Consider the following 24,872-nt stretch of genomic DNA (forward strand, 5'->3'; position numbering starts at 1 on the left):
TGATAGTCCCTAGTTTCTTCTTGGATTTTTATCACCTCAAACTACCAAGTTTCAACACTTTACATGGAGATTTTCTGGTCTTGCATCTCTGCATGCTGCTGCTGTAGAAGTAAGGGACACAGAAGTTATGTACCCTGGCCAGGACCTAAGAGAAAAGCTTGCATTTCTTCATTCCTAGTGCTGTACTTTTTTTCCCCAAAATTCTTTTCCAAGGCATGCCATAACAGAGTACCTTCCACAAGTGTAACTCAAGCGGTATGTGATTAATAATTCACATTTTGTGCTAGAAGCAAATCAGAGTTAATTTTGTATATTTTCCTTCCACCATTTAATACATTATTTCCTCATAAAGGAGCCTCTATATTGCCTAGCATGCAGTGACTCATGCATTATATAAGTAGCTAAAACATTTTATAGTTTACAGAGAAGAGTGTTCTTGCTCATTATGTGGATGAAAGGAGATCGCTGCATTTCAAATGACATGTATAATTTAGACACTTATTTCTAGGACTGTTTGGAATGGGGAATGAAGAGAAACGAAAATGTTTGAAGTGACTTGAGTGCTTCATAGTTTTAATGTGACTAGCAAAATACACAGACCAATAACTTTTAAGACTGTGCTAATGGAATAATGGCTCTGAAACTCGAACACACTTTTTTTTTCCTAATAACAGTGTTTATTTTAAGACATAAGTAGAAACTTATTTGTCAGTCTGTAAAAATGTGCAAAGATTTTTCTGCCAGTAGTTACCTGCTGTGCCACCAAAATGGAAAGAGGAATAGGAAATAGTATTTCAGACAGATTAGCCAGCTGGTGAGGAACATGGCATGCCTGCTGCACCTGACTGTTGGTGGGAGATGTTTTCCCTCCGCCTTCAAAGTGTTAGACCTTAGCTACAAAAGAAGAGCAAGCAATATTCTATATTTCAACAGTGCAGAGTTTATTCAGGTGAGAATTCAATAACATCATTGGGGCTGTGTATTGGGAAATATTTATTTAATTGTGTTCTTTTTAGAACATTATGGTAAGCTAAATGAAACACAATTCCTGGAATTTTAAATCTGAACAACCCCCAGATGCTACCATGTTCTGCAGATTATCTTCACAGACTTACGTACTTACATGCTTTGGTGAACATGGGTCTTATTTAGAATGCAGAATTATGAGTCTATCTTCTATCTCAGCCCCATTTATTTATTTATAAATTTAATAAGACAGCAGTCTCTGTGTTTCATGGACTGTTCTTGGCAGCAGCTGGATTTGTGTATTTCTCCGACAAATTGGGCCAGCATTTTCTGAGGCCTGTGAATCTTTTAAGAGAGTGTAGTGGTTCCATACCTCTGAGCTATCACCTCAGTGATAGTGTGGCAGGCTTATGTCCAAGTTTTGAACTCCCTGTAGAAATTAATACGAGATCTATGCCTTGTAATAATCTCTCAAAACTGTTGCATCATTTATTTATATTCTGCTTCAAGGACAACACTTTTCAAGCCAAGAGATGACACGAAGGAGCCCTGGGCTGTATAAATATAGAATCTTTTTATTTTTTTGGTTAATAGATACAGTACAATTTTTGACTACATAAGAAAGCGTTGTTTTCAGTGCATACATTCTTCAGACAGACAGGAACATGGCAGACAAACATTCCTTAGTGTTTTATTTTCTTTAAGTCCCAAGTTACAGGGTTTTCCCAGTTTTCATTAGCTGCTTTGACAACTCAAGGTCTAAGGAAAAATGAATTGAGTAAAAGGATGTACTGGCTCTTGTGGCACAGGATTGTTAGGTGGGACACGGGACACTGCTCAGTGCATACCTCGCTACTCGTCCTGTAACCGTGGCCCTTATGGCATCGTATTTGCTTGGGGTCCCGAATGACCGAGTCCAGCAAGTTCTCTGTTCTGTGTTAACACGATATGAATACAGAGGGGCTTCCAAAAAAACCAATATAAAGTAGTTTTCCTTGCCTATATTGGAAAAAAATTTAATGTGAAAAAAGCTTGCTTTAGATTGTCTAGTTCAGCCTCTGCAAGCGCAGAATATACAGGGAACAGCAGAGTGAAATGAGTGCTACAGCTGACCTTATTCAAAAGGCAGAGAAAAGCAATCCAAAGGGGCTGTGAAGAACAAATATCAAGAAATAGATGAGAAGTAGAGAAAAGAGGAGATAGGAAACCAGGCTATTAAAAACCCCAGCCTGAACAATAACGTGCAGGTGAAGGCATTATCCTTGCACACCCACGTGGCAGGTGACTGTTGGAGAGAAGACAACACCTTTCTGTGGTGAGCTCTGAGTTCCTTTGCCCTAATTCTCCGGGGTTACAAGAGGACAAAACAGTAGGAGTGAGCACCATTAAAGAAAACAAAGGTACGTGTTAATCCCATATACCATTGAGCTCAGTCAGGTTAGATAAAGCAGGTGGCTGACAGGAGTTGAGTAAGAATCCCTGAGAAGTCTGAAAAAATAATAAACATCACATCATTTAAACAATTTGGCCCCTTCTGATCCTCTAGCCAATACACCAGCCTTCAACTGAAACAGAGGCAGTGGAAATTCCTCGCCTTTACCATGAGCTGCACGGTGACACTTCCAGGAATGAGATAAACCTGCCAGGTTCCTCCAGATCCCTGTTTCCTAACTGAAACTAAATAATGTGGAGAATAAGTGAGAGACAGAGATACTCACAGCCAAGAGGAGAACAGCTATGAAATGGCGCTAGTAGGGTACTGTAAACTGGAGCCTGGCCTGCAAGCATTAGTGAAATGTTTAGTAACAATACTTAACTCTGTTATGCCTGGGTATCTCTTTCTCTTTTGACTAAAATGTTACAAATTTTACCACATAAATGAATCGCTATATTTGTTTCTACTGGGTAAACTATATACATCATTGTAAGAAAAGAACAATAATTAAATTAAGGGAGGAGAGAAAAGGACAAACAAAATATTAGTAAATAAAATAGAAGACATATGTTCAATAATATGTTCAATAATACTTTTCAGGCAATACTTCTGCTTGTTACATTTACTATAAGGAGGAAGAAATCTTCCACTCAAAATAAACATTGGAAACACAGGTGCCCAAATGTCAGTCACTTGCCATTTCCAGAACACCCGAAGGCCGTGGTTGCGGGTTCGGAGGGTGTCTTTGCTCTCTGAAGAAATGGCCATGGATGCTGCTCAAGACACTCTTGGTTTTGCCACCGCAGAGGAGTGCCCAGCGTTCAGGGGGCTGTCGGTGCAACCAGTGGTTTCGAGCGTGCCTTGAGCACTGGAGCCTGCGCTCTGTTTTCACACCATCTCACACGATGCAGAAAGGCTGATACGTGTCACTGAGAGCCAGAAAGGGACCTGGCTACCGGCGCTCCAGTAGCGTGTCCGCTCGGGTCCCACCCGGGGAATGTGCTTTGTGTTCCTCTGGTCTCGGAGAAACCTCTACAGTCCATCCTTGGTACAGAGGAGAGATGATACACTCAGCTCTCCTAGAAGCAGACGTGTTTCCCATCCTTTTTCAAAATAGAGAGCATACTTGCAGGTTTTTTTCCCTATATGTACTTATTTTAAAGTTTATAAGCAAAAGTTTTTAAACATTGTCATTCTCTTACTCTACAGAACACGCACAATAACAAACCATCTTGCACTGATGCCTTTAACAGTAAAGCCAGACAAACTGTCTGAACCGTTTTTTCTTTTTGCCACGTGAATAAATTATTTCCAAAAGAAGTGATGGATTATTTGATCAGAGCTATAGATAATTAATTGGCTGTTTGATGAAAAACTGATCCAATGAGCTTTCTGGGGCTCATCAGATGAATTCTTTCCCAGTAGTTTCTTCTGTTATCTGACCAGCTCTACTTAATACATAGGTACTAAAATAGAAAGAAGTGCAAAAATGGCCATAAAGCAACTACAGACCACAGCAGGTCCACTGTGAACAAGGGGCTCGTGAGTTACTGGAGGCGATTTCCTTAATACATTGAATCTGAAGTCAAGGAGAAGGGAGTGCAGTTCCCAAGAGCCTGTACTTCAGATGCTTCAGCATTCACAGTTAGCATGGTGTGGGGTTTGGAGATTTGTTTTCCCCTTTGATAATACCTGAGGCTTGTTTGTGTTTACTTCAATGTAACCAACTGTAACCCATCATCCAGAAATGTTTTCTTCACTGCTGTGAGGGTGTTTAGGCTGTCTTTGCCAAGGGAATATAATTGTTTCACAAGTATTGGATTTTTTTTTCTTCCTTCAGTTTGTAATCATGAAGAAAAATTCTTTTTCTCTGAAAAAGCCAAATCAGTGTCAAGTCTGAGAAGAAAAGGAAAGGGCTGTGCAGACCTTGGAAGAAACTGCACAGAAAGTCATTTACAGATCTAGGCTTGTAACTTAGGAGGTTATAGCCTTCACTGTCAACGAACATCTTTCTCATCCTTGCTTTTTCTAGTTGCAGCCTAGATACTTTGTCCTTCCTGGATTTCTAAAGTCAACTCTGCTTGTTACATAGCACATTAAAAGACAAGGATTACTTGCTTATCTTTGAAGTTGTTGTGAGTACGCGTGGGGTTTGCGTGGGACCTGGGTACACATACTTGCAGACGGGCAGTCCCTGCCACACACAGCGTTTGGGCAGGGGGCAACACACTTTGAATTTCTCCAATGTGAGAATTTTGTGATCCATTCAGTCCTCCATGGTTAGCCTGCAAAAAAAGCTTTGAATTACCATGAACCCGTGAAGGGTTTAGATGCAGAGGACATTGCATATCATACCAGTATTTACCTTGGCAAGACAGTCAGAGACAAATATGTGTCACATATGCTTAGAGTTTAGCGTGGGCTAGTATTCCTAGGATCAAACTGCTGGGCATCTGCCACAGAATCCAAAGGAAATGTTTTGGTTTGTTTTTTTTTTCTTTTTAGCAAATAGCCTGTGTGCAGAAAGGAAACATAAAAATGCTACTACCCTGCTGGTGCCTCAAGGGTGTATGTGCATCTATGTGTAACTCTCATGTTGTTAATGAGTATTTTATGCACATTCACACAAACGTGCGTTGGGAAATTCTGTCTATTTAAGCTTAAGAAGGTTCTTATTTAAGGCAGTGATTTTGCCTTGGAATCATTACAGATGCATCTCCATCAAGGTTCCCTATTGCATGTATGCTAAATAAATCGCTGTTTGAACAAGGAGAAAACACAGGGAAACAGATTTAACCACGTTGTACACCCTGATGGCCCAAAAGACCAGCCTGCCTCTTGATACATGAGTACTGTCTGCTTTCTCTGTGCCATATCATTTTTAGGAGTGTATCCTATAGGCAGTGGAAATTATTAAATCACAAATTGTAGTCAAAATATTTTGGATTTCAAAATACTTCAGAAATATTTACGGAAGGTGAGATCCCAAGTTAAGAATGATGTTTCAATTTTGGAGTTTCTCCAAAAGCAAAACGTTAGTGTGTATGGCTGTTGTTTTCAACTGATCCCTTACAGCATCGTACTAAACGATCCCTGCAGGATGTGTGCAGGACCAGGAGAATGCATCTTGTTGTCACAACTAGCTTGACATGACTCTTGGTGACTCTTATGGAGTAAAATGTGAATGAAGGAACTTGTAAATCTGCAAACGCCAATGAACAGTCCCAGCTGGGGGAGGAAGGAGTGGAGGCAGTTCTGGGTTACAGCTCCTACTTACGATTCTGATAGACAGAATTTTAATTTACTCCATATGTTGCAATAGGCCTTTAAAGATAGCAAAGAAGATGCTCTTTAAATGTTTCTATTCACATCAGAGATGTGCCAGAGGAAACATATGAACCATTGTCCTGTCAGATTTCTCTTCCATTTTTACCCAGCCTCCTTATCCAGGCGTGGAGGCACGTGAGAATCTAGCGTGGTTGAGAGGTGCAAGATGCCCTGTGTCAGGTTGGGCTGATTACACCGGAGGGGCTGAGTAGTGAACAACGGAGTTGTAATCTGGAGGTGGGCTGTGGCATTCCAGGTTGGGATCCATAGGAAGGAGAACAGAGTCTTCCAGTGTGAAGTCCATGGTGTCCTCTTCAACCTGCACTGCTGGCTGGTATTTGACAGCCTCACGCTCGTGATCAGATAATATGGACTCTTTGCTCTTGCTAACAGCTCTCCGCCTGTTGAGAACAAACAATATGATATGTTGACCCTGTCTCTGTGAGGTTTTGTCTCTGTGTGTAATTAATGGTCAAAATTATTAAAAAAAAAAAAATCATTTCAATTTACCTTTGCAGCATCCTGTAAAACAGTGACATTTTACAGCTTGGATAAGGGAACTGAATTAGGTATTTCAAATAACTCAGTGTTTTAAAAGTAGATTTAGGAGTAAATCCAGGCGTCCTGTTGCCCTGTCTTTTTAGGTTATGACATTTCAGTGCACTATATATATCTTAGTTATAAATGCACCTGTCCTATACATGCAATAATATTCTCTCTCATTGTTCTGACACAGGTCAGTAAAAATTTGACTTTTCTGAAAGCAGAACTGAAGGCTATGACTTTTCTTTAAGTATAATAAAGGATGAAATAATGACTAATCTGACAGACTCTAATTTAAAACGATACTGAAAGCAAGAGCATGTGTTGAGCACACTCTTGCAGTGCAGGGCAAAATCTCTCCTATATTCTCTAGCCCTGTAAAATTACTGAGCAGTACGGTAGTGAAGGGCAGCGCTTTTCAACATTACAACTGCTGGCCTACAATTGATGCTATTAAAGAGAGCCAGCTTTCATTTTCTGCTGTCTTCCCTTATTATAGGTGATGAAGACGGTGGGAGAGAAGCAACTTGCATCACACAGAGAGCAACCTCAGTGTTAAAAGTAGGAGAACCCTGGAGAGGATTTGTATCGCAAGGTGACCTTGAGGAACAGCAAGTGTGGAGGAAAAAAAGGGTACTTTCTGTCATAGGCTGCCTTAAAAATAATGTTTGTTAAGCCTGGTTTCTGCCATCTGAGGAATTAATTGGAAAAGGTCTGGATAATTTAGAGTTGGTTCTCAAAAGGATCCCAATGTGAGAATGGCTTTTGAACTTCTCTGCTGTGCTTAGGGACCTTTTAACACGCATCTCTTTGGAATAAGCCTCACTCACAGACTGATTATGGCATTGCTCCTGTCTCAATTCAGACTGACTTATGCATGTGCCTGGGAGAATTTAAAACCAGGCAGTGCTCAAGCACTTTGTGTGTATATTTCGTATGTATTTAAAGGAGCCTAAAGCTACGTTCTAATGACCCTAAACCAAATCCAAATAATCAACAGTTCATCAAATAATTGTATAATTCATTACACTTATTTTATTTGTACTGCTGCAGTGCTTACAGTCCGCAACAGTTGATCAGGGATTCAGTGTGGTGCTTTAGAAAGAAAGCAAAGCCAATTCCTGCTCCAAGAAACAAAGCAATAGCTAAGAGACAGATACAGTAACTGGAGGAAGGGGAACAAAAATCATGAATAGGAAAATTAGCAGATCCAAGACACCAACAGTGTGTGCTGCCATGTTTTTGTGATGGTACCGCAGAGAGAACTGCAGCAGACTTAGGAGCAGGTTGATGCTTGGCATGGCAGAATTGTAGCGTACAGTAGATCTAGCTCCTTTCAACTCTGGAAGCGTAAACATGTCCTGCTAGGTGACGCTACCGTAACTTTAGAAGTTGTGTTATCTTGCCTCTGACTCTGGAACCTGTCAAAAGCTTCAGTTTTCCCACATGCTGCAGATATTCTCAGTCTGGCTGACAGAACTAGTGTCAGTATCTTCACTTTTGCTAATTCTGGAAAGGTCATGAGTGTGCACGGATAACGCAGTGCGTTGGCTAGAGTAGAACGCTGGTTTATGATCTGTGCACAACCTCATTGAACAGCCTGTAGGGTCCAGCTGTAAATTCTATATCCCTGTAGTTCTCTTCTTGGGGGAGTGTGTAGAGTAGGTGATACTCTATCATAGTCCCTGAATCCAGTCATTCTAAGCCAGGAGCTGATATGTTCAGCCAAATTCGGACATAACAAACTGCTGCAACTCTAATCAGCTGCAATGGGAGATTGGCTGCTTCGTACTTGGCCTGATTTTAGTGTGCTGTGGTGGCTTTCCACAGCATGTTTGCATCTCTAGCTTTGTCCCTAGGAAGTGACCCCAGGACCCCTGAGTTGTAAGAGCCAGCTCACCATGTCTTGCATCTCTAGAACAAGCTTGGGTTCTGTGACTTCTCAAATGCAAAGGCAGAGATTATAGATTAAAGCTAATGTTACTGTGCTTTTAGAACTGCACAAGGCATTGAAACCAAACCTGCTGAGCGCCAGAGCAGAAATTCTAAAATAAATAGTAACCCTGAGAACTTCAACAAAAATGTAGCACACTCTGCTTTCACAATCTAAGTTTTTCCTCGCTGTCCAGAGAAAAATGTGAGTGGAAACTTCTTCTGTATACCCTACATTTGGCAGCTGTCCCTTTCTATACATACACACTTTCTCTGTAGATAAATTCTTCCCTGGCCTGAGCAATGGAACCACAACTTTGCTTCACTGTTTGTTTATGTATTTTTCTTTTTGTTGCTCAGTTCTATTGACTCATGTCAGACAATTCCACGGATGCTCTGGCTTCTAATTTGCCAGTATTAAAGTTGTCAGTGGAGACAGAGAGAAGCTTGAAAGTATCTGTTTAACTTGGCCCCCAGCCTGCATATCTCAGAGTGCTGGAGAAAAAGAAATGTTATTAGGGTTTAGTTTGGTCACACAATGGGAAATTTTCAGACCCATGTAGACTCCCAGCAAGTGTTCTTGTTGGGTTTCTGCCCCTGTAGATCAGGAGACTGGGTATCTGGGAATGACTCTGCCTATCGCTGAAATCACGCTGGTGTTTGAAGAAGGACTCTTAAATGCTGACATCTAATATTTGCTCCAAAGACAGAAAGCTGATGAGTTAGGTCAGAAGCAAGTTTTGTCATTAGCTGTCTTACGGCAGACCAAAATGCAATTAACTTTCAAAACTATTCCTTTCATCTAAATGCATTTCTTAAATTAAAGCTGTCCAAGGGTCTTTGCATTTTTCCTTTTAATGCTCTATATTACTGACACTTCAATCTACTCTGGTCATGCTCAGCCACAGAGAAATGTACATATGCTTGGACTGTATATTGGAAAATGAGACTGCAGCATCCCTTTTCTGTCTGTCCTTGAAGTCTCGTTTGCTACATAGAAACTGCCACACGGAATCAGACATCAGTCTTGCCTGCGGCAGTGGTCAGTGCTTGGTGCTTCAGAGGAAAGCAAAAACCCCTTTATGCTCTGAGCCAGTTGTACTACCCTGAACAAGACAGAAAAATGCTCCCTGAGCCCCACTGATAAACATTTTCTGACTGAAGGCATTAGATTTGATAAATCACATAATTATGCAGCTACAGAAGTTAATAATAATTAAATAATTTCATTAAAAGCTAGCCATTCCTTGGTTCAGTGCTTCTCCTGGGTTGGCATTACACTGCCCCAAAAGGTATTTCCTTACTGGTTTTGCCTCTGCCTGGCTTCGGGGTGCTGCAGCTGCAGGAGGCGATAAAGGAGGTGTTCAGTTTTGATAAATCTGCTCATGACTCTGGCTGTCTCAGCCCAGTCCCACTTGACTGTTAGTATTCTCACCACGGCACAGTACTGAAGATCAGGCGCGTGAATACCGTGACATTCAGCTGAGACACATTTGCTCGCTGACCCAAGCTGGTCACATTTTACACAATGACCAACCTGAAAACTCGTTTGTCCTTGCAAGAACGTGTACCATTTGGGGCAGGATAAGGGGAAAGGTGAGAATGAACACTGCCATTTCCTGACCTCAAACAGGGTTTGGAACCTAAAGGACCCTCTTTCATAATGGGCACCATGGTCTAGTTGCCATGGTGGTGTCAGGGCAATGGTTGGACTCGATGATCCCTGAGGTCTCTTCCAACCTGGTTGATTCTGTGATTCTGTGATTCTGTTTCTGTGGCGTGCTGGTTGGGGAGACATTTTGCAGGATGTGGTGAGCTGGCTTCAGCCTTGTTTCATAGGCTGAGACTGGAGCTAGCCAAGGCACAGCACTGGGGTTTTCTCTTTCAGAAAGCTACCTACGAGCTAAGGAGGTTTATGGGGGGAAGTACCAAAGTGGTGAAAGCACCGGAGGAACCAATACGAGACGATTAGAAGAATGCAAATAGGTAGCAGCAAATCAATGAAGAGCGACGTTCATAATTACCAGCAACTCCTGCTACGCTTCAGGCTGTATTTCTATAGTGTCCCCGAGCCTGGTGCCAGTGTTGAGTCTGTTAGATGTAAAACCAAATGAGGTGGAGGAACCTACTGGTGTGGACCCAGTGTTGGCAACTGAAAGCCTGCCAGGTCTGTAAGTAGGAGTGCATCAAGCAGCCTGATTGTCACAGAGCTTAGGCTCTGTGCTACTGCATGGACGTGCAGTGTGTCTGTGTGGGGCGACAATATAGTCAGTAGGTCTCATGACCCAGACACAAGCTTGGACAAGTGCATTTTAGTGTGGTACTGGGGGCAGTAAGCGCCGTTAACAGCTCCCATTTTTGCTGTGCTAGGTCAGATTTTTCTGGTACAGATGAAGGAATTAAACTAGATGAAGGAAAACTTAGTTTGAATAATAATTAATCTTTCATAATTTTTTAAAAAGTTTTCTGGAGAGGTGTCAAAAATTGTTTAGAAGATACCACAGAGGATAATCCTGTAATAGCTAGAAGGCCTAAATGACCTAATGAGACTTTTTCGTCCTACCATATGAACCAGAGATTTTGGTTAGAGGTAGAAAAATACTGAAATCATCAAAGAGCTGGGAGATCATTACTGGAGCTCTTCATTTGATGTGAGAGGGAGACAGTTTCTATTAACCTAAATCTCAGGGTCAACGACTTGAAGAGGAGCATGGAGAAAGACTGTAAGAAAATCACCCGATCCAGTGAGGGACTACAGTACCAAGGGTAGCACTTGCTCCCAGTGCTGGGGAGCAGCTCTTACTGCTTTGCGATAAGATGCCCAAGTATCTTGCCCTCAATAGGAAAAACTAAGACTGTTGTGTCCACATAGAAATCCTGGCCTTGCTCAGAAGCTGTGTTTAGGGGAAGATGAGAAATTGGGCCGAGCGTTGCCAAGTACGGCAGTGTGATCGCATCTCATAATAACATGTAGGAGCTTCAGGGCTTTATAACAGCTTTCATAGGTGTTTAATGAGGCACAGAGTAAGAGTGATTGAGTTTTTTAATTTTTCTGCAATGAAAGAAGTAAAAGGGTTATTTTTTCTTCTGATAGTTATGACTGATTCACAGTTTGCTTTAATACATTTTAGACGGGGTGCTGTGCCGTAAGAATATAATCCTCAGTTCCCCTCTGGCAGTATTAGTGCAGCAGTAGTCTACTGGCATGCACAACTCGAGGGGATCAAGAATTCATTGTTTTGAAACACTTCTAAATACAAAGTACAGCTCGAATAAAGTCACCCGCTCGTTGAGTATGCATCCCCTTGCATGTGTGGCAAAGTTGGTCAGCTGTTCCTGGCAGTAGCTGCAGCACTCAGAACGCAGTGAGATGAAAAGCACCGCAATCAAAACCAAGCTGGGGACCACAGCCCTGCACAATTCTCCTTTTAGTCCTTGCCACTGTAAGCATATAGTAGAATCATAGAAAAAAGTGGCTTGCATAACTCCTGAGTAGCTACTCATTCAAAGTTACTTATATTTTGGAGAGCTCAAGTCAGGTCATAGTGCAAGGTGCTGCATGACACAACAGTAAGTACATTTGCTATCTCAGCATGCTCATCACACAAGAAAAATCTTCTGAAACTAAGTTCTGCTATGGAGCAAACATATTTCCGTGCCTCATTTTGCTGAGATGGTGCAAAACGATTCTAGCCCAGTCAGCTGGGTTGCATTTTTGTTGGGCACCACCTTGCATTTGGACATGAATGTCTGATGTGCCTGAGCAAAATCAGTTTGTTTCAATGTTATTGACTTGCCTTAGGCCTAGTTTGGCTTTGGCAAAGGCAGAGCCCTCGGTGATGTGACGTGGATGCAGGATCCAGAGCCCAGAGCGTGTCAGCTGAGCCTCAGTCAGCTGGTGTCATGGGACGTGGCCAGAACCAGATAAATCATTTCAGAGCAACTGAGGGTAATTGGGTTGGGGGAGGGCAGAAGGGAAAGGGATGGAGGGAGGACAACTGAGCAGGTATCAAACCTGTTACAACTTTAAACAATAACTTGATTGTAGAGTCTCTGGGAGAATTTTAAAGCGGTGCTTGGCAGTAGCCTGTTAATAGTATGAGATGAACCCTGACACTAGAGTTATCCCATCATTAAATCCCTTCTATGTTGAATGCAATTCCTTGAATGCTAACTCCAGTGTCATTGTCCTGGTCAATCTTTCTGTCCCTCTCTACAGCCACTGTTGTGGCTTTATACTTTAGCAGCATAAAATGCTTAGAGCTCGGAAGTGGTTAGTGGAGTCTAACAGTGGTCCCAGGCCCAGAGTATCAGATTCATCTTCAATAAACTCTTGACACTGACACTCCATAGTGTGTAGTGTTGCCAAATTTTGAACTCGACAGAGAAATGAATGCAAGATAAATAAACGGCAAGGTTTTGGCCAAAATAATAAATGCAGCCACCCTGGTTTAGAAAACATGCTAAGCCTTTGAACAGTTTTGTTTTAGAAAAGAAAGACTGTTTGAAAAGGATCCAGGGTAAATGTTTTTTAGAGAGAGAGATACACAATTAACAAGGGTGACTTTATCTCCTCTATTAAACCAGCACTCTCTTCTGACCTCTCCTAGTCTGTTCTATATGCTTTTGAGGCTTGTTTTTCAAGTTAGCAGTGCAGGAGCGTCAAGGGGTGTCGTGTCCTCAAATGAGAGGGCATCAGGATGCTTTGCGACTATGTAAAATGTTATTTGTACCAATGAGAGTCTGCAAGATTAACAAAAAGAGAAGCTGACAAAATAGCTTTCTCAGCTGGACCTCAAACACTCAGTGAAGGATGTGACCAAGAAAAAGCACACCTCTGTCCATTCAATGGTAGCTAGGGTCCTGGGAATAAGGAGACAACAAACACAGCTTGCTGCAGGGATTGCTGTTATAGCGGACATCTGTTACGTTGGTCTTTTGTAGTCTGGCTGGCACAGCACGTATCAGGTATCTCACGGTGAATGGAAGTGCTGACTGTAAATGGGGAGAGCCCCAGAGGGTGTGAGTCAGGCAGAGACGCACCGAACCCAGCAGAGCCGTGTTCCTTCACGGTCACTCCCCGTGGGCCTGATAGCAGTTCAGAAGGTTTTTCTGGAAATCTCACAAGAACAGGCTGCTATGGAATTTTTGTGTTTCTGCATCTGTCTGGATGTTGATTTTTCTGATTTTCAGCAGAAAGCCTGGAAGGGGGAGAGAGAGAACCTTCCTCTGCCAACTATTTATCCAAATGGGAGAAATGCAGTAGGGGAAACAGCAGTCAGAGGTGATTGACAGAAATCTTTAGAAGGATAAATCCTATAGGGGAGGCTGTTTGTGTGTGTATGTGTTGGATTTGTGTCAACATGACATCGTGCAGAAAAGACAGGTAAATCAGCCCAGGTAAAGCATCATAGTAGTGCAGTTCCTGGCATTTGAGCTCCTTTTTTAGAGCTGGTGCCGTTTGGTCTCCATAGTAATGCAGTGTGCTGTGCAGAAATCCTCTCAGCATGTGCATAGGATAAAAACATGGAACTGTCTAGATATCTGCTAATCCCCCAACAGGTACAACACTAGGACAGTGCTACAGGGGAAATACTGCTGAGCAACGTTATTCCTGAAGTCGCACTCCTACCCAGCAGAATCTGTAGCATTTGAATGCTCCCTGTTAGTGCTGCAAGGCTCGCCAGCCTTCCTTGCGTAACCTTTTCCCTCTTCCTCTTTCTCCTTCTCTCCTGCCTTCAAACATGTAAGAATTTGTGGTTTTAAGGCCTGAAAAGACAAGGCAAGCTCCTTCCATCTTGCTTTTCTCTCTGAGGGAGTTAGCCCCTCTGAAATACTGTTACATTCTGACAATGCACTCTCATGTGAACTCTCCCATACTATGCAGAAATTGTACTCTATTTTTCTCATCTATCATTTCTCTTTAATGTAGAAAAATGGTGACTTGATGTAGAACAAGCAATTGCTCTGGTGGGAAAGACAATTGAGTTTAATACAGAGGAAACTAATAGAAATCTCATCAATAAGTTTCAGAGAAGACTCTAGGCAATTCGGTAAAAGTCTAATTAGTTTAATTCACTGAATAGACATGGAATTCCTTGCTACAGAACTGTTTCTTTTTTAATATTTCGGGTAGCTGTTCTTTGAAATTCTTCAAGTTGACACTTGATTCAGTAAAATGGGTTCCTGCTGTTATTATACTTTTCTAGGAAGGTGGAGAAGACCTGTGTCACTACTAGGGCAACTAGTGCCTATGCCGGACTGTTACAGAAATATAAAGAACTCTGAGCTTTAGCTAAATATCTGCTTTTCTTCTTCTCTGATTGTCTGTATTGTGAATGATAAACATATAGCAAACACTGGCACAGCCTCTATTTGTAAACCAAATGTGAACAATATAATTCATCGGATCATGAAGGTAAATGTAGAAATCACAGTTCTTTCTTAGGCACTGATATAATTTTAAATGTTATTTTCTGGATTAATAAATCAAGTTCTTCAAACTGTGTTCCATCAGTAAAGGAGAACACTGGAGAGACAGTCAAGAAACAGCTAACGTAGATATGTATATTCTCAGCTCTTTTGCTCCTATCATTTGCCGTGTGCAGAATATTCTGCCCTAGGAGGTCAGATCATGAACGGGGGACACCAGCTTCACTAGAGAGCACTGTCGTATTGTTTTGAACGTGATTCAGAATCCCGAGGCAACTTGGCATTTTGGAAGAAGAGTTAAATTGATTGACAAGATATTATGTGCTCAAAGCTGATGAAATGATTTTTCATTTTTATCACGCGAATCAACACTTTTCATGTTAATTAGCCTTCCTGTAACTTAAATGCAACAGTGCAGCATTCCTTTCAGAGACCTGCAACGCTGGTTTGTGTTCAACTTCTTTCTGGAAGCAAAGTTTACATTATAACTTTCTTGATCTTAAAATACATTAACCATGTTTTTTCAGTTCTAGGACTGAAATACAGAGTTGATTCTCCCTGTTGCTTGTTCAGATAGTCCAACAGTTTTCCTTTTTGAATTGGAAACAAAATGGCAAAATTTGGAAGCGTTCTTCTGAATGGGACACTGTCTTCAAAAGAAATATCCAAAAGTACTCACGCTAGAGCCATGATCCCATAAGGCCAAGAACGGATTTCCAGCCTCTTTGGGCTTTTTATCTCATCTGATGTCAACACCATCCCACTGTCCGACTCCTGAGTAACAAAAGGAAGACAACGTCAGCAGAGTGCCAAATGATCATGACAGCATGGAGCACTTTTAAATTAAAAATGGCTTGCCATAGGGAGAGTGGGGAGGAGAGATGGACTAAACCACTGTTAAAGTCAGTAGAGAAGGAAAGCCAAGGAGCTAGTTAGAATGCCAAATTCCAGATATCTTATTTTGTGATGATATCACTTTTAGGCAAGTTGATAGAACTTCACCTTATAAAACTATCTCCAGCTACAGAGCAGACAAAGCGAGGGCAGGAGATCGCAGCTTCTCCTTCCCTGTGGCCTGTAGAGGCTGGGGCTCCCTGTCTATGCAGTTAGCAGGGAGAGACTGCCAAGAAGGTGGCCCTCTGTAGATGTTATATTGTAGTGTTAGATACTGATACTTGTGTACTGGAACTAATGTGGGAGCTACCACCTCTTCTATGTAATCACAAGAGTCCAACCAACAAACTGGAGGGCAAATGTTTGCATCAAACCTCTCAGTTGTGTGCTGTTTAGTAAAGTGCTTAATGCATAGATATGTCCAGTTGGTGTATGACATTAAGCCCATTCTCCAGAACATTCTCTTATCAGGGCCTATATTATCAGTTTTTATCTAACTGTTCCTGATAATGCTGCTATTTATCCTGAGAACATTTGCCTTGTTTTTGTGATCGTAAAGTTTGTGAGCTGTATTTTGAAAGAGCACCCTTAAAATAAACATATAGAAAATAATTTGACATTTTCAAACTTGAAATTGATATTAAGCGTGACATATGGATACCATCTAGGTAGGACAGCTGAGATATGAATAGACAGAAATTCATAAAGAATATATCCAATAATACTGGCTAGGCTCCTCAGAGAGAAAGTACCCTAAATACCTACTGGAAATACACTAGTAGAAACATTGAGGTTTTAAGGAAGTGGAAGTTCAGTATCATTTTGGCAAATCCAAGTGCTTTGCAAAGATACATGGCATAAAAGGCTCATTGTACTTTGGTTATGGATTTTTTTTATGAGCTGTCCAATGAAACTATCTTGATAAATTTTAAAGTCGAGATTGTGATTCCACTGCACTTAAAGTTGAGTCTCGAGGTTGCAATTAAGATCAAGCTGTTATTCTGCTAAGTGCCAGCTTTTCTCTCTGTTTTTTGTCTTGAATTTCTCCTTAAAATATGTGGTCTAGACACAAATTACCTGAGTGCTGCTTTGCACTTTGCTTACAGAAGAATTGTTAAATGAATATCAACAGAGACTACAGATAAATAGCACAACTGCAGGAAGGCATGGTAGAGCCCTTTCAGAGTTCCTGGGCAACTATGTGAAATAATGACCTAATCAGTATTCATGTATTGATATTTAGGATAATTTTAGTAACCCAAGAGTACTTACTTTGTCCAAAAGTAGATCACACCATAATTTTGCTTTAAAAGATCCTCATTGAAATGTCACGTTTATTTCTGATCTGTTAATGTATTGTTACCCTTTTTTTGAAAGTTTTCCACCTTCATGTAAGGATTTACTTTAAAATGCCATGAACAGGGAGCATTTAGGAAAGTAACGCTCATACTGGCAGCAGTAATCTCTTACTGATACCAGATCTATCTAGTAAATGGCTTTGTGTGATTCAGAGGGACAGATTTTTATCCTGCAAGAGGAAAGATGCAGGAGCCAGAGAAAATTCTAAGCCTTCTAATCCCTAAGATGCACTGATAAAGGTACAGAAATTACATCTGGCAAAATGCTAGGGAATAATGGGCATCAATTTGTGCTAACAAGGGAAGAGATGAGAAATACACTGTATTTGTCAAGGACATGAAATATGTCCAGGAGAAGTTGTAGCTACAGACTTGACCCTTCCCAGGAGAGCTGGTCTGAGGAATAGCTCTGTCCAAGAGGGAGTCTTAGCTGGAGCATGGGGGACAGTTCCCTGACTAGCAGAGTGGACAGACTGGCTTGTTTCTATAAAACTGTGCCCGTCTTTCTTTTCTTTTGCTGCTCTGGCCATCTGATGCTTGCCCTCTTCCTCGGTTACTAGGTTTCCTGAGGGCTTCATGCTTCCTCCCTAAATTTCAGTCTGCTTCAAACATGCGTGCGTTACAAAGATCCCTCCTTAATGGCACACAATCTATCATTGAGGCGAGTGGTGTGGACTGCATATGGCACTGCAGCCAGTGAGTACCTGAACCATAGAGTTGGGTTTTCTTAGTTTGTTTGTTTTTTTGGGGGGTGGTTGGTTTTTTTTTAGATAAGGAAGAAAACATAGAAAACACCCCTGCACCCTTGGAACCTGTAATTTCAGAGGAAGCCAACAAGCAGAACCATCATTCTGTAACAAACCAAGCTTTTGTTTTCCACTGGAGTGAAAATGAAACTGTTCAACACCCTCCCACCCTGCAGTGCCATTAAACTAGCAATAAATATGTTCACTTAGGGTGGGGAGAATCCAGGGTTAAAGCCCTTTGTGTGAATCAAGTAGAGCAGGAACTTGAATCTTGGTCTTGTTCATTCAGACCTGAATACCCCCCCCATCACCAAGTTATTGGCTGTCTCAGCCAGCCAGAGTGTGTTCTGGACACATCTCCTTCAAAAAGCTCCATTCCAGTGAACTGCCATTTTCTTATGGGGGAAAAAACATATTGAAATATGTGATATAAAGCCCTTTAGCCTGATCAAAGACAGGATAATCATGCATGAACTTCTCTTTAAATTATTTGTTAAGCTAAATGCAGGTCCCTCTTTGTTGTCACACAGACCTATGTGTGAGATGCTAGGGCCAAATCTTCTGCTTGATTTAAAGCTTTTTCTTACCAAACAGATTTGAAAAGCTCGAATAACTGTTTCTGGTGCTGGTGACAAGTGATCTGTGAACCTGGTAGAGAAGGATGCAGTCACCTCACTTACCTCATGCATCACTTTCTCCTTTTCCACTGGCACCTCATCAAATGTCTTCACACTCAGTGGTCGCTTCTTGCTGTTGTTACTGAAAGTAAGAAAGTTGAGGGGTCAGCATAAAACCCAAGCAGATGCTGCACCGGTTGGTAGCTCAATTAACACGTCTGACGCAGCTCAGTTTCCTGGACCAGTCGTCTTTTTTCATCTCTTGTAACTAATAAGCAATGCCCTAACAAATTTGTCTGTCCAACTCCTTTAAAACAGCCATATTGAGAGAGGACAACAAACAGGGCCCAGCTATATCAACTTTTTCTTTCCCTCTTGCCCAGTGTGTATTTTTCTTACCCAGTTTCCACTGCACTCCAGCGATTAACACAGTTGTTCAAGTTTTCTTCCACAGGGCAAGTTTTGGAGTTAGATTCTCCATCAGGACACAAGGTGATGTTCAGTGGAATATAGTCTTTACCATCCTATATAATTAATAACATAAAAGAACACAAAGCTGGTAAAGATCCGTTTGTACTGCATCTCAGATGTAAAAGGTTATTGTATTCTACGGAGTTTTACACTGAGAAAGGACTAGATTTTATTTTAACTTTATGATGTTTCTTCAAAGTGATTGTGATGTTCTTCACAACATGTGGAAGTTAGCATGTATAGCTTTATCCAACATTACTGTGTTAGGAGGCTTTGTATGAGGAAAGTGGTTCACTTTGAGAAACCTATAACATAGCACGGCTGAAAATAGTCTCTAACATTCCAGTACTCATCTGCAGTTAGCGTGTGTTCTCTTCCAGGCATCTCAGCCTGAGCTATTGCTTCACTGGTCTTTATAGCAGCTACAAGACTTCTAAACGTCCCTCACATATGGCACAGCGGTGTGACGGTTGTGTTGAGGGTGTCAATATATATGCAACCAGTTTAAAAGTAGCTGGCTTTGCTGACTTTGACAGCAGCATCGTTGATGAGTTTGCAGCAATTTCTTTGTGATCATTACTACATTCCAGATGTGTGGCTGTTCTGCCTCAGTGGAAGTGAACAGAATTTCACTGATCTGCACTTCAGGAAAGCAGCCCTCTACATTGGCATTGCGTTGGCTTCTTTGGGAATTCCAAGCGACCGTTTAAGTTCCAAGTTTAAACTGTGAAACATTTTTTTATGTGTTTGGGAGAAGGGAGGGAGTGGCAAGAAGTCACAAAACCCCTATGGCCAATACAACTTCAAGAGATTTTGGAATTGGTAGAAGAACGTTGCCTATGTATAGACTTATGTTCAACTTCAGGAGTTGCAGCTTAGCGAGAGCCAGTCCTTAAAATAGTAGCCTTAAGGGATTTTGTTTCTTGTCCTTACAAGAAATTGATGCTGAGAGTTTAATAGAATTCAGTACACATTTTAATAAGCTCTGCATTGTCATTACACCCCTGCAGTAATCTCCAGAAATGACTCTTCCTTTAACTCCTAAAACTATTTGTCCAAATTTCCCTTTGCTTGATTTTTTTTTTTTTTTTAATTTTGAGAAGCAGTTAAGTGCCCTATTCCCTTATCATGATTTTTATGTCTCCTTAATTTACTTTGGTTATAGGATAAAACTCACAGGCTCTTCATATTGCAAACTGCCCTCTTCAACTTAGCTTCACTAAATTTGTTTACAGACAGGGAGGAGCGTGTTTGATTTCTTCTTAAATTAAATTGACAGTTACATAACTGGTCTGGTTGTTTTTACCGAAGAAGAAAACAACTGATTTAACTATTATGAAATTAATAATGATGTAATTGACTTTCTGAGCTTTAAACTGCATCATTTTAAAGCTCCTAAGAGCACTGATAAACATAAGCTCAGAAAATGAGAGAGAAAGTTCAGACCAACTACTGGCAGTTTACTATGTTGGAATCTAATTAAAATTGTTTGTGAGATAAAGCACTATTGTTCCTCTAAGGGGCAACTGAGCCTTTTTTTAATTAATGTAAATTTCTGCTTATTATGGATGGATAAACATCTAGTTTTGAAATATAATCCCCTTTGAATAGTTAACATTTTCTTTACTCATCCCAGTGGCCATTTTCCTTGTGACCTCTGTTATGAAGTCAAATCTAATACTACTGCTCAGCCTAGTCTTCACCTGGGCGCATGTATACACGTATCCACATACATAAACATCTATATGTACACATTTGTTGGAGAAATGTTTGTATTGCTGTACCTGCTGTACATTGGCTTGAAGAAGATCCCCTAAGCGCTCCACAAGCTCAGTGAAAGTAGGCCTCTCTGTTGGTACTCCGTGCCAACAGTCCAGCATTGTCTGGTAGCTAGATAAAAACACAGGTATTAAGAAAGGAAAAGGATAGCTTTGCCTCCAAACTCTTTCTTTCTGCTGCTGCTTGTTTTGGTCATTGTTTGGATAGATTTGGATTAAGACAGGTTCAAAAATCCAGGCGCTGATATTCTGTTCTAGTTTCCACATGGGATGCTTTTCCCTTCTATATTCCTGCCTCAGCTGAGCCTGTAGGCTTTTTATTTTCACTGAACTTAAAATTTGACTGATGGGCACCACTGATATTCCTGAAATAAGTCATAGTTACGGATGCCTGTCACAGAATTGGAAATCAAGGCAGACACAGCAGTCTCCTGACCCGAGATTCATGAACTACAACTGACATGGGGAGATCTCCTAAACTTGTTGGCAAAGGTTAATCTGACTTGGTCTGTCTTTAGCACTCATCTGTGGTATCAGGAGACCCAAGATATGCACAACTACCACATTTACTGAAAACAAAATACAAAATACATAGCTGTCGTCTGATGAGGTCTCCTTCCCCCTCCACACTTAAATACAATTTCTTTTGTAATACTTAAACGACATGTATCAGCTCTCAGTACAAAACCAGGAGCTCTTACACTTCTGGAGTAGAGTACTCTGGAGATCTCATCCGGGTTCCTTCTTTGAGCCGTCGGCAAAAGTCCTCATCTATCTGCACTCCAGGGTATGGTGAGGCACCTGATGGGAGAAATAAGGAGGAGGCTCCAGAATGGCACAATCCCTATTTCCCAGTCCAGTGAATTAAACACATATCGGTGATACCTGATGAGCATTTGAGACTAGACCTAGAGTCTGCCAGTAAAAGAAGCTAGAGCAAAGAAGGGGTTGCAATCACTTACTGTCGACATGTTTTGTTTGGAAACCTGTTACAGACTCACTCTGTCTCTTTAGAGATTTCAATCATGCTGTCTTCTCTGCATTCGTGATATAGCCAAGATCACTCCAAGGTAAAATATGGGGAGAAATAAATGTTATTAGTTTGAGACTTTAAATGACCTCTTGGTCAGTGGTAGAGAAGTTCCAGCTCATTGGTTGCATACTGTTTTCCAAACTGTCTGTCTGCCAATAACCTGCACTAAGTCAATACACATGAAGTAAGTAAGTCCTGCTCATCATTCGTTGCCTTAGAATCTCTGGCCTCACTGGCCTTTGTGAGTAAGTACAGAGAAAGCTGTAGGCATCTGGCTCCTGCAGAAGGCTGTGAGAACCTTGCAGTTTAACCTCCATTGTAGAGTCATAGTCCTTCTCTCCTGATTCACCAGTTTAGTATTGTATATGTATCATGCAGTCCTACAGGTAAAATTTCCTTGAAAATTGACCTTCCAAATTTTTAGCCTTGTTTTCTTTCCTGAGTGTGAGTTCAATGCTGCTTATTTTCAGGGCCACTCAATTGTTAGTGTGAAACCTGGGAGGACAGTTCATGGCACCTGTAATTGCTTTTGAGAGGTAGGCTTCTGTAAAGGGACTAGTAGGATTATATTAACTTGCACAAAAAGTTGGCCTAGTCGCCATCAAAGTGAAGGAGTGAGACTTATTTAATTTCCTGTGTAAATGGTTATCTCCAGAGGAATGACTAGTATAAAGCTATGTATGCATCGGATGTGCTCTTCTCTTTAACTACCGAGCCAGTGGGGGCTTTTCAGAGGTTGTGATCTTTGTTGTATGACATCTGCACTTTATGATGCACCATAGATAAGGGGAACAAATGTATAATTTGAGAAAGTGCTCTGGCATCGGAGTAATCCAGATCTCACTGGTAAAATTCAGGATATAACTACACTGAACTTTGAAAGGTTGCTGAACCTGTTGTGGATAGACCTGAAAGATCGGTAAGCTTTCCTCCCTTCCTTCTCAGCAAAGGCTTCACATGCAGTGCAACCCTTGTCTTTCACAGTTTGGCTTCCTAGAGGCTGGATGGTGAATTTGGAAGAAAATTTAATCAAGTCTTAACATAGGGAACTGAATGGAATCTGGGTCTGTATCCAGCCCTCGAGGAATCTGCAGATGATTTACTGTCTATAACATTCCTGCCTATTTCCTGCATTTTTTTTCCCCCATTTGGAAACACCATCATGTGCTGTGCGCTTGGGGGCACAAGAAGCACAGCAGAAATCTTTTGGATGAAAGCAGTGAAGAGGGTGCCAAAATGTGGCTCTTCCCAGATTATTCTACTCTGTGAATCTGATTGCTCAATCTGCAAAACCATAGTTTTGCACTGGGAGCAACAATCCTGGCAACTTCCTAAGAGGCCATCTCAACAGAGCAGAGAGGCTCTGATGACATTCAAAGCTCAGGGATGCTTAGCCACAGCACATCTGAATTCCCTTGATGTGCAAGTATCAGATCACAATATTAAGAGCGTTTCCTGGAGTTATGTAGATTGGAAATAGGAGCATAATTTCCGCTCAATGTCTTGATTTTGCTTCCTAGTTTTGTCTTGGCCTGTCATTATGATCATAATTACCTGCTAATGTAATGGTCAGCTCACACGGCATCACCCATCTTTCTTTGATTACATCATTGATCATATCAACTGCAATATGTTGGTGACAGCAAGTACAGGAAAGGCAAAGAAGAAGAATTTTTGATTGCAAGATCTTTTGGTAGTTTATATTTGGCCTCCTACCAGCTGGAGTCAGGTCAGATCTCAAAAGCAAGGAACCCTTTCCCACCTCCACTCACCAATGTGCTTCATCTGGACTATGTGATGAGCCTAGTAACGTGGATTTGGGATGCTGAGACAGCTTGGGAGAAATGGAGGCTGAAACATACAGTGTGAGGTCTACACATGACGTTTTCCTTGAGGGAAATCTCTTCCAAAATGCTCAAAGATGTGGCATGCATTGGATGTGGTAGCACTCTTTTGATCTTGGTTTTATTTTAGTAGGATAATAAGATGCTGCTGTTATACTCCCAGGCACTACTTGTTTACGTAATCACCTTTGATTGCTTTTTGAAGAATGCACGTTTAAATTCCAGGAGACACCGACATTCTGTAAAGCACCATGTAAGTGATTTCAAGAGGTATTAAACATTGCAGACATTACCTGACGTGAGGTGTGCTGCCCCATTTAAATAATGCAAAGCTCAATGCAAACTCAGCCCCAAATGAAAATTAACAGTCTCTCATGTCCTGATTTCCCTGTGCATCACCAAAACGGATCCAGGCTGCCAACCTTTCTGGAGGAAGCCTATCGTGCTTCATTCAGCTTCTGACCCTGCAAGGACCCATGTCCAAACTAAACTGTGCATTTTGCTAATCAGTATTTTTTCCCTTTTTAGAGGGTGCTAAGTCTGTGGGACCTAGTAAAAAGCCGCAGTTTTAAATGGGAGCCAAAACATACCCTGTAGCAACGACAAATAACTTCCATCCCCCGGCTCTCAATGATCTGTGAAACTTTTATATAAGAGAGTTCAATCAGTGACACAAATCCTTAATTAAATATTTATCGTGTGAGCTGCAGATGCGAGTAGTGCCAAACCACAGACATGCCTGGATGATCTGTATGAAAAACCCTCTTAGAGAAAATGACTGCTTTTGAATCTGTGCCACGGATTGAAGAAAGTAGTTTGTGATCTACGTCATAACGAGGGCAGAGGCTCTACGGATGGCAGCCCTTGCAGTAATTTAGTAGATTCCTCTGAATTCAGAAGAGGACAGTCTATTGTTCCAAGTAAGCACCTTCATTAAGAAAAGAGGCTATCTAAAATTAAAAGAAACCAGATAAATTAGTTTTAAAAGTAGTTAAAAATAGAGGTGAATTTCAGTGACTATATTTTAATTTTTGTTAGTCCTTAATATTAAAGGCCAAATGGCCTGAAGTTCACATCTGTTAAACTCTATCAGGCCCTTTGGGAATGGTATAAAGAGTTTGCTTTCTGCAGTGGTCCTTGGCGTTCATCAGTATTCAGTTCATTTGGTTCCTTGGAGATGCCCAATGGAGAGACTGTCCCCTCTGAGCGTGTCTCTGCATGCTAATGCTAATACATCTTCTTGAATAATCTATTAGGACTGGGGCATTGCCGGTGCTTCTGGAGCTTCGTCTTTCCGTGCTGTTTCAAATCACACGCAGCAGGTGATGCTGTTACAGAGCCATGGGAGTGTTACACCGAAGTAACAAAACAACAAATAAATAGGACTGAACTCCAGAGAAAGCAGTAACTGCCACTTGTTTTAACCACTTGAGTGTGAACTTTCTGTTCTGCATGCCGATACAAACCAGAGAAAAGTCCAAATCAAAGGCTTGCAC

The 24,872-nt window shown here is 41.3% G+C and overlaps 1 protein-coding gene across 2 annotated transcripts in view; it reads right to left on the minus strand.

Annotated features, from left to right (window-relative positions):
- Window positions 1–1,521: 1,521 nt before the first annotated feature.
- LOC137667576 (vascular endothelial growth factor receptor kdr-like) overlaps window positions 1,522–24,872 on the minus strand; it is a 135,021-nt gene continuing 111,670 nt past the window's right edge. For both annotated transcript variants that reach the window (XM_068408410.1, XM_068408411.1), the window contains exons 25-30: window positions 21,201–21,300; window positions 20,506–20,611; window positions 18,650–18,774; window positions 18,314–18,392; window positions 15,315–15,409; window positions 1,522–6,129 (exon numbers count right to left, since the gene is read on the minus strand). In XM_068408410.1, coding sequence (XP_068264511.1) covers window positions 5,919–6,129; window positions 15,315–15,409; window positions 18,314–18,392; window positions 18,650–18,774; window positions 20,506–20,611; window positions 21,201–21,300 — 716 coding nt within the window. In that variant the 3' untranslated portion in view covers window positions 1,522–5,918. The remainder of the gene's footprint in view (window positions 6,130–15,314; window positions 15,410–18,313; window positions 18,393–18,649; window positions 18,775–20,505; window positions 20,612–21,200; window positions 21,301–24,872) is intronic.

Source organism: Nyctibius grandis, chromosome 10, assembly GCF_013368605.1.
Source record: "Nyctibius grandis isolate bNycGra1 chromosome 10, bNycGra1.pri, whole genome shotgun sequence".
Taxonomy (NCBI): Eukaryota; Metazoa; Chordata; class Aves; order Nyctibiiformes; family Nyctibiidae; genus Nyctibius; species Nyctibius grandis.